This window comes from Cheilinus undulatus, linkage group 2, assembly GCF_018320785.1.
Source record: "Cheilinus undulatus linkage group 2, ASM1832078v1, whole genome shotgun sequence".
In the NCBI taxonomy this organism is placed as follows: domain Eukaryota; kingdom Metazoa; phylum Chordata; class Actinopteri; order Labriformes; family Labridae; genus Cheilinus; species Cheilinus undulatus.
The window spans coordinates 5,963,042-5,973,946 of NC_054866.1; the positions used below are offsets into that span (position 1 = coordinate 5,963,042).

The 10,905-nt window shown below is 39.0% G+C and overlaps 1 protein-coding gene across 1 annotated transcript in view; it reads right to left on the reverse strand.

The window, feature by feature from the left end:
- Positions 1–10,905, reverse strand: part of megf6 (multiple EGF like domains 6) — a 132,311-nt gene that overhangs the window by 37,400 nt on the left and 84,006 nt on the right. Inside the window, 2 exon segments of the mRNA XM_041806678.1 lie at positions 3,616–3,750; positions 7,114–7,248. Of these exon segments, the coding sequence (XP_041662612.1) occupies positions 3,616–3,750; positions 7,114–7,248 (270 nt within the window).

Below are 10,905 nucleotides of genomic sequence, written 5' to 3' on the forward strand. Positions count from 1 at the left end.
AAAAAAATGTCGAAATGTGTAAATAATATTTGATTATTTAATACAAGGGCAGTATATAATCTTGTCTTAATTGTTCAGATGTCTTGATGTTAACCCTCTTTCTACAGTAGCTAATAAATATTTTTAAAGTGTAAATTTAAAGTAATAAATAATCAAACAGCCTTTATATTTGTGTTCGGTTGTACTGATGTTACTAAAAAATAGTCTGGCCCACAGGATGCCTAATTGGAGCAAATCTGGCCCCAACCCAAAGTAAGTTTGGCACCCCTGATCCAAGGTTTGTCCCAATTTGTCCACTGGAAGGACACTGTAGAGGGCCCTTTATCCCGTTTTGACCACTGGAGGGCACCATAGAGAGCACTTTACCATCCAAGAAGGTAGTTTTATGGAGTTTTTTCAAACATTAGGGCATCAAGGGGGCAATTGACCATTTTGCCCCCTCCCTTGGTCCACCAATGCACAACATATTTTCTTATAACAACCTCAGTTTAAAAAATATAAAAGGCTGGCTTCCCTTTCCTCCCCTTCCAGCAGCAAACCCCACTGCCCCAGAGAATCATACACCAGACCTGACTGCCTACACCACAGCAGTCACAGTTCAACATCCACAGCCCAAAAAAACAAGAGGAAAAAAAAAAAATCAACAATTCAAAAATATGTTTGGAGAGAGCTGCAGGAGTGAAATTTCAGAATGGCTCAATCATTTTACTGTTTATTTGTTCAGTCTGTGAAAAAGCCTCTGCAGTAGGAGCAGAAGTAAATCACTCGTCTCATGAGACGGCCTGAGAGAGAAATACAAAGCAGAAAATAGTCCAAGCCCAGGCTGGCTGGCCTTAAAAACTTTGATATGTACTGTTACTCTGCTCTGTTATCTTCCTCCAGCCCTCATAAACATCCCATCATGTTTTAACATGAGCAATAGTCACTGCCACTTCAGCTTCAAACACAGAGGCCTGAACTTTCTATCAACCAGCAGAGTAAACAGCCACAGGACGTCCCGTAGGGCACCAACACGCAAACATGACCTAACAATAAAAAGAACACCTGCACTTTTAAATCCTCTAAATCAATCAAATATAGAGCAGAATAAAAGATAAGGGACAAAATGAAGATTTATGGGTGAACTGGAAAGAACTGAAGCTTTGTGTTGACATTTATCAGGAATAACTGCACATGTAGGCACACGTATGAACACCCACTCACTTTAAATATTCACACGTATGCTTACAGCGAGCACGGCTACTCAGAGTTAATTTTTTTTGTTGTGATAAAAATGGCCACCAGACAGCGCTGTGGAGCATCACTTTAATGGGGCATCAATAGGACTTTTCTGTCTCTCAGACTTTTATAATGTGTGTGTATGTGACAGAATGTTGGGACTGTTTAAATGAGATCAAAGCAAATGTCTCCTGTAGACCAGCATAGCAACAACAGGCAGAGCTAACATGATTGGTCCATCCTCTACCTGTTTCCTATTGGTTGGTTCATCAAAAAAAATCTCAGAGCAGGAGGTTGCGAGAACACGGATAACTGTTGATACACTGGCACAGAGAAAATATAGGATACAACCCACTTTGTCACTTTGACTTCCTTTGTGGTGTAGAGGGATGTCGTCACGGGTTGTAAGAATTAAAGAGTGATCCAGTGATGAATTTTATTATTTTATAGAAATTTTCATGGTATACATAATAGAGTGGGTGTAATTACTTTAATTATACTTATGTGGTTTATGAGTTTTTATTTTTACTCAAAGACTTATTTTTGCTGAAAGGGGACATATTATGCAAAAATCCCTTCTTCAGGCTTTTCTAACAAAAATATGTGCCCCTGGCCTGTCCACAGTCCCCCCAAGTACCAGAAAATCCACCCTTTTGCTACCTTTTACAGATTTTTATTTTTTACTGTTAAAGTTTGATGATGATTTTTGTCTCTCAAACTTTTTCAATGGTTGTGTGTGTGACAGAATGTTGGGACTCTCTTAATGAGATCAAAGCAAAGGTCGCCTGGAGAACAGTATAGCAACAATGGGCAGATTAAACATGACTGGCCCATCTGGTCCTCTACCTGTTTCCCATCTGGTAAACCACTCATACACAGCGTTTGGGAAAGGGCAGAGCCTTTGAAAAAAAATTTGGAGGGTGATTGGATGAATGTTCCGTCTGTCACTTCTTTACAGGCCAATCAGCACAACAAAACGTGACGTCCTGCTACCGAGGACTAAACTCCATAGGGAACTGCATAATGCTAACCATGGCCACTGTAGACATGTCAGTGCACGACTTTTGTTGTTTTTGAAAAGAAAACAACTCAATGCTGTTCTGTGTTCTTCTGTTAATGAAGAAATTTCATCAAGTTCATCAAGTTCAGATAAAAAGTCAATTTAGCAGCATCCACGCTAATGTCTTCCATCATAATTGCACCGGTCTCTTGTTGCTGCTTGCTTACGTCACGACTCTGCTAGAAAGTAGGGCTGGGCAATTAATCGCAAATTTGATGAAATCAAAATAAGGCCTGCTGCAATTTTCAAATCGCAGAAGATGCAATATTTCTTTAACTTGAAATGTGTCAAAATACCAGTTTAATGAATCTTTTTTTGCAGCGGCAGAGATTTTATGCACATTATGCAAACATTCAAGTGTCAATTTTTTTAAATGGTTCACAAAAATCCTCTTTTTTGTGTTTTATGTATGTTTTTTCTGAATCAAAATGACTGACATAAAAATGATAATGCCATTAAACAAAGCAAATGACATCACATTTGCAAGACAAGCAAAAACAGTTAGTGCTTTCTCTCTAAAACTGATGAAGCCTAGCATTACTTCACTAAAGTCATACCCCAGCTAAGAACAGCTGGTAGCTAGCCTAAGCCCCCCCACTCCAGATGCCTCCTTCATAACTTAAAGCTTGTTGCACCCCCATATTAAGATTCATGCTACTATGGATTAATGCTAATTGAAATAATTTCATTGTCTTCAATACATGTGGTCTCATTTATGGAATTATTTAGTGTTTGAATTTGTCAAAAAATACATAAGATTAACCCAAGAATAATTGTATGTTAAATCGCAATCACAATATTTGGGAATAAAATCACAATTAGATTATTTTTGCAAATCGTTCAGCCCTACCAGAAAGTACTGTCCCTAGCTTAATCTGGGACCAGTTCCTGCTTTTGGCATACAGGCGGGCCGATGGTGATGCATGCTAGTACTCATTGCATCTACACAACCAATCCAATCTGATAAAGGCAGTCCAGACTACCTCTGTATGCAGGCTGAGCTATCAAACTGTTTCCAGTATGCAGTAAGGAACGTCCACACATATCATTTAGGATTACCACTTTGTATCTAAATACCCAGAATAGATCTTTAAAAGGAGGTGTAAACGGGGTCAAAGAATTTAACACGTCTGCAGATTTCTAAATCATGTTTTTAGTCAGACCTTTAAGTTTCATCAGAACAGATAACACTCCCTATGTGATGGTACGATAAAAAAAAACTTACACCACAACACAACAGTACAGAGGAGAAATACTCATATAACTGAGTAAACATACTTGTAAAAATGTACATTTTATTACTAGTTCAGAGCATAAAAGCATCTTTTTAGTCTCACCATGCTGACATTTTTCTCCATGAAGGCCTGCGGGACATCGCTGGCTGCACTCTCCAGTCCTGGGGTCACATGACCCTCCACCTGGACAGTCACATGTCTGCTCACAGCCTGCGCCAAAGAAACCCGGCTCACACTCTGAAATGGGAATATAGAGAGAAGGAATATTAGCAGATGTCCCAAAAACATCAACTTTATAAACAACTTATGAAACCAAGTTTAACAGCTCCTTTAGGACACACTTTAATCCAATCACTGCTGACCGACCAAGAACTGCAACCATTTCAGATTTCCATCACTGAAACCCTTTATTTCCTTTGTTTGATGCAGAAAGTCCAACATACAACTAACAGACATTCACATGAAGGTACAAACTTCCTGAATTCTGCTAGAGAGAATGAAGAAGTTTCTACTGCTAGATCATGTGAATCAGGGGATAAATGTGGATGTAATATGTTTGGATTAAATACACTCCTCATCAAAATCTTAAGACCAGTTAAAAAAATTGCAAGAATTTGCATTTTGCACTGTTGGATCGTAAGAAGGTTCTAAGTAGAGCTTCAAAATGCAAAAAGAAGAAATGGGAGTGAGACAAAAAAAATGTAAAAGTTTTTGAAAACAACAGTCAAACTGAAATAGGCTGCTTATCAGCTAATCAAAAGTTTAAGACGACAGCCTTAAAAAGCCAAAATCTGAGCAAAAATGTGGATTCAATTTCATTTTCTGTCATGACCTCCTGATGGCAAAAGCCAAAAAAGCTTTCTGTCTTTGAACGTGGTCGGATTGTTGAGCTGCATAAGCAAGGCCTCTCGCGACGCGCCATCACTGCTGAGGCTGGACGCAGTAAGATGGTCATTTTGAATTTCTTCAAAGATCCTGAGGGTTACAGAACTAAAAAGTCAAGTGGCAGACCTTAAAATAATTCACCGGCGCCGAGCCAGAGGATCCGGCTGGCTATGTGGAGATATTGCAGCAGACATCCCTCATGACTGAGGACCCTCGTCTGTGTAGTAATGACTGGGTTTTTCAACAGGACAACGCTGAAGTTCACAATGACAAAGGACTTCTTCTAGGAGTTTGAGGCTCTACTTAAAACTTTCTTAAGATCCAACAGTGCAAAATGCAAATTCTTGCAATTTTTCAACTGGTCTTAAAATTTTTTCGAGCATATTTCCACAAATTTTTACTATGAGACAAAGATAATCTGAGTAAATACAACACGCAGTTTTAACCCCTTAAAGCCTGAAAACACAAATAAGAGCCAGAAAATTCTAATTTTTTGGAACTGAAATGTTCATTTAACTTTCTACTGAAATTTAAAAAAAAATCAAAATTTCTATAAAATTTAACAATTATATTTTTAGTATCTCAGTTTATTCATTAGGTGTTTTTGGTAACTGATAATCCACTTGAGGATGTTTTTATCATTTATCAGATTGTATTCAGAAGTTTTTTTCAGTAATTTATTGAGCATATTTATTAGAGGTATCATAAAAGTATGTATCAAATATGTGACAACAGGCGTTAAGGGGTTAAATGATGATTTAATTTATTAAGGGAAAAAAACACATCCAAACCTAATTGAAAAAGTCCTTGCCCCCTAAACCCAGTAACTGGTTGTGCCACCCTTGGCACCCCCAGGGTTTTCAGCATTAACAGCCCGTTTAAGATCATGCCAAATCATCTCAGTCAGATTTAAGTTCAGACTTTGACTATGTCACTTCAAAACCTTCATTTTTATATAAGTCAGTCAGAGGTGGGCTTGCTGGTGTGTTTGAAATCATTGTCCAAGTTTGCTTAAGCTAGAGGTCATGAACTGATGGTCTGGCATTCTTCTTCCAGATTTTCTGGTTGATAGCAGATCATTTTCCTGCTGCATAACCCAATTACACTTAAATGATGATTTCATTTATTGAGGGAAAATGCCGTCCAAACCTACCTGGCCCTATGTGGAAAAGTCTTTGTCCCCCGGTAAATCATGAATTAACTGTGATCAACCACATGTTTTTGGAAAGCTTAGTTCAGTTTCATTATCCACACACAGGCCTGATTATTGCCAGGCCTGTTGAGTCCAGAAATCCAAAGACAAAGTGGAGTAGGCTAAAAGATCTCAAAAAGCAACACATCATGGCTCCATATCAAGAAATTCAAGAAACAAAGCCATCAACATATACTTAACCTTAGAAAAGGTTATAAACTCATTTCTAAACGTTAGACACCAGTCAACCATGGTGAGAGCCATTATGCACAAATGGAGAAAAATTGGAACAGTGGTGAACCTTCCCAGGAGCAGCCAGCCTACCAAAATAACTTCAAGGCAGCATCAACGACTCACCCAGGAGGTCATAAAAGAACCCAGAACAACATCTAAAGACCTGCAGGCCTTCCTTGACCCAGTTAAGGCTAGTGTTTATGATTCAACAAAAAAAAGACACTGGGCAAAAATGACATCCATGGGGGAGTTCCAAGGCCAAAACCACTGCTGACAAAAAAGAGCACAAAGGCTCATCCCACATTTGACTGAAAACATCCTGATGATCCCCAAGACTTTTAGGAAAATATTCTCTGGACTGACCAGACAAAAGTTGAACTTTTTGGAAGGTGCCCGTTACATCTGGAGTAGAACTAACAGCATTTGATTAAAAGAACATCATGCCAGTAGTCAAACATGGTGATGGTAGTGTGAAGGTCTAAGGCTGCTTTGCTTCTTTAGGGCCTTGAGGACTTGCTGTGATTGATGGAACCAGGAATTCTGCTGTCTATCAGAAAATCCTGAATCCTGATCAAGCTCACTTGAGTTATGCAGGAGGACAATGATCCAAAACACACCAGCAAGTCCACCTCTGATCAGCCTGATCAGTTTTGGAGTGGCCGAGTCAGAGTCCAGACTTAAATCTGATTGAGATGCTGTGGCGTGACCTAAAAAGGCTGTTTATGCTAGAAAGCCCTCTAATATGGCTGAAATAGAACAATTCTGGGAAGAAGAGTGGGCCAAAGAGATCTCCACTGAAATGTGAAAGACTCATTGCCGTCATCATAAACACTTCTTGCAGTTGTTGCTGCCAAGAGTGGAACAACCAGTTATTAGGTTTAGGGGTGATGACTGGTTCACATAGAGCCAGATAGGTTTAGATGCCTCTTCCCTTAATAAATGAAATCATCATTTAAAACTGAATTCTGTAATTACTCTGGCCCTCTTTGTCTAAAACTAAAATCAGTTTGATGATATGAAACATTCAAATGTAACAAATATGCAAAAACTCAAGAAATCATGAGGGATTTTCTTTGACTTCTACTTAACAAAGAGACATGATGGCTCAGACAGAAAGAGTCATGACTGCACATTTCTACAGCTGCACCGGAAAACCCCCCAACGAAACCCACAACATCAACGTGTAACTAAAAGGAATGTCGCTGACTTGCTGTTAATGAGGATAATGTGGTTAAAACAGCCGCTGCACATACTAATGATGAATAAATAAGCCGTCATGTTGAGGATACCTTTCTCACAGCGTGCTCCGTGGTATGCAGCCTTACAGAAACAGCTCCCTGTTTTGGGGTCACAGCCAGAGGAATGTTCTTGAACGCAGTCACATTCCTTGGAACAGCCGGCTCCGTGCGTCCACCTGGGACACGCTGAGGGGCGGACATGATCAGATGGAGACAAAAAGCATGCGTTACATTGACGTACAGTACAAGGATGAATGGCTTCAACATGCGTAAAGGTTTGTGAGTAATATGCCCACATGAATTCTCTGTGTCACTATAGGAGGACTTATCTACAGAATGACTGCACTCATGCACTCACTGGTAAGTTTATTTTCAAGGCCAAGAAAAGAAAATAAATTAGCTCTGCTCTTGTTGTTCCTGGAAATAAAAACACTCAAACTGAGCTGAGGGAAAAATGTGAAAATTGAACCTTCTCACCTATCCAATTACAGTTTAAATTAAGCAAAACAATCACACCCGACCACCATGTTATCATAGCATCAGCTGTCTGGGAGTTTAAGTCATGTGACCACCTCCTCTGCCATCTTCATAGAGCTCAACAGTGCCCGCCCACTTTGTCTGCTGCTCTGGTTCCTGAATCAAAATTCACAGTTTAAATCCCCCATAGACATCTCATAAAACCCCTATTATAACGCACGAACCTGAGTACTCATGACGATTAAACATTTGATTCAGCTCAAAAACAGAGAAAGGAAAAGGTACAAGACTGTGTACATATTTCTTTACAAAGAGGAAAGAACTACATATCCCACAATCCATTGCAATTCATTTTATTCGTTAACATTTTAAATGATAATGTTAATAAATGACGTGTTGTCGTCATCAACAGTCAACGGCCTTCATTCACAGGCTTGGTAGCCATTACCATGGTAACCAGAGACCCCACCAATCAGAGATGCCACTGTGACACTAGAGGATTGTGGGTATTGTAGTATTTTTTCTTTAGAAGGCAAATAAAGAATGTTCTTTCCTAAAACGAGGTTGATATTGTGAACTTTTGTCTTCTACAGAGCGTACATCATTTCACTCTCGGGTCTAACTTTGATACTTCTAAAAATGGCTAGTAATCAGATCCTCTGGAGAAAATGAATGGGATTTTTACCACCAGAACCACATTATTGCACCTTATTATTGATGTCATTTTCAAATCTTGAATCAATCTAGGAGATTTACAATTGCAGTCAGTTTGGAGTGTGATTCTAGAAAAAGCCCTCACACTTCACCCTACAGATGAAATCGAGCTAATGGTAGGATCATGGGATGTATGGGAAATCTGGAAGTTTAAAGAGTGACTAAAGAAAGCCTTCAGGACATCACGTCTGTTGTCTTTTTGATGTCATAACGGCCGGAAAGAAGGGGGGATAAGACACGGCCACTCCCTCCTCTCTAATCAGCCACATCATTCAGTCTATGCTGCTTTTTAGGTTTGACTCCTTTTTAGGTTAGACTTACCATGAGCTATCTGAGTGAGGAACCAGGATATATAGGCATGGATATTACACAGTTTTTCATGGAATCAACTTTCTTTTAAGAAAAAACATGGTTTATTTATGAACTCGGCCAACAGTATTGCATTATCCACAGTCCTAGATGGTCATAGCAGCCTCTGATTGGTCAATCCGCATTTGCAAATGAAACTTTTGCATTCAATCCAGTGCTGCCGCTAGGAGTGAATTTAATGGTTGTTTTTGTACCAAAGAGGGTTTAGATTGGGTGACGCAGCTATAAAATCATGTAGAAGACATTAGTTCATGTATTATCCACCAAACTCTAAAAGCATGATGTTGATGAGGGAAAACAGCTAACTGAGTGATGTGCTAGCAAGCTCCTCTCAACAAACAAGATATTTTTCATAATCAGATCAGGCAGGAACTTCAAGCACAACCTGTCATTTCTGTGTTTGTTCCTCAGATCTATGAAGATATGAAACCAGACAGATGTGCTCTCAGCAGTGTCACCGTGTCTCTATGGAGCAGATCAGTGAAGGGAGAGAGGAATAAGTTGTCTGACTTTTACTTGGTTGAAAGTTTAGTCCTTTTTCTATTTCCCCTCAGTCCAATTAACAGACCTCTCTGTGCTGCAGGCGGCTGTTAGCATAACCTGTGTTTTTCTTCAATTATCAGTGGGGAAAATCCAAAGTGTGCTTGTGCGCTAACTACTGATTGTCATGTATTATCTAACATTAACTCTTTAAAGCCTGAATACACAAATTATGCTAGAAAATTCTCAATTTTTTGGAACTGAAATGTTTATTTTCCATAAAATTTAACATTTATATTTTTTGTATTTCACTTGATACATTAGATGATTTCAGTAACTGATAATCCATTTGAGAGCATTTTTATCTCTTATCAGATTGTATTCAGATTTCTTTTTTCAGTAATTTATTGATCATATTGATTAGATAGAGGTATTGTAAAAGTATGTATCAAATATGATACAACAGGCTTTAAGGGGTTAAAAGTAACTATAATAACAAAGAATGTGAAAAAAAATAAGAATGACTAAAAATAATATTAATAATAACAAAGATTCTAAATAATTAACAGAAAATCAAATAGTGTTCAGTTAAAATTGCACTTTTTAGGTGGACTAACACATTTATTAGGTAGTTTAATTGGTAATTTAAATTTGTTCATAGCTTGTTTTTAATTTGACATTTAAAAGCTAATATATGGATCTTTTTAGGTAAGTCAAGTTAAATGCCCCTTTTACAATGAAAAAGAAAATGTCTTATCTATTTTTTTTCTTTGCAAAAGAATCGATTCAGACACCGTTTAGGTGCCAGAACTGTTTTAAATCCAAACAATACCCAACCCTACTCATTATGTGACGTTTGTACATGAAACAAAAAGGTTTATTTATTATAAAGTCTCTCAAAGGAAGTGGGCGTGTCCATCACAAATAAGCAGCACAAAACATGAATGTGGTACAGCAACAGAACGGCAGCTTCCTGTAGCAGCTTCATTATGCAGCTGTCGCATGGATTCAATAAACATGCTGTCCTGGCTCGTTCAACTCTAAATGACAGATTTCTCAGCCTTGGCAACAACTGGAAATATTTGGGGTAATACAGTATTAACGTACATCAGTTCTGAAGAGCTCAGTGACCGCAAGCGTGGGACTGGGATGGATGCCAGACAGTTTGTGAAGTTTCGTCCCTGCTGGATATTCCACGGTCAACTGTAAGTGATATTATTAGAAAGTGGAAGTGTTTAGGAAGAACAGCAACTCAGCCACAAAGCAGAAGACCAAGTAAAATCACAGAGTGCCTGGAGTGGATGCCTGGAGAACGTTACCTGTCTGACTACATCGTGCTGACTGTGAAGTTTGGTGGGGGAGGGATGATGGTATGGGGCTGTTATTCTGGGTTTAAGCTAGACCACGTATCTCCAGTGAAGGCCAACCTTAACGCTTCAGCAAACCAAGACATTCTAGACAATGCTATGCTTCCAACTTTGTTGCATCAGTTTGGGGGAGGCCCTTTTGTATTCCAACATGACTGTGCCCCAGTGCACAAAGCAAGGACTATAAAAACATGGTTTAAGGAGTTCAGAGTGAAAGAACTTGACTGGTCCGCAAAGAGACCTGACCTCAACCACGTCGAGCATCTTCGGGATGAACTGGAACAGACCAGGCCTCCTGACCTCATTAGGGCTCTACAGAATGAAAGGGCACAAATTCCCACAGAAACACTCAAAAATCTTGTAAAAAGGCATTCCAAGAAGAGTGGAGGCTGTTATAGCTGCAAAAGGGGGAACTCCATATTAAAGTACATGTATT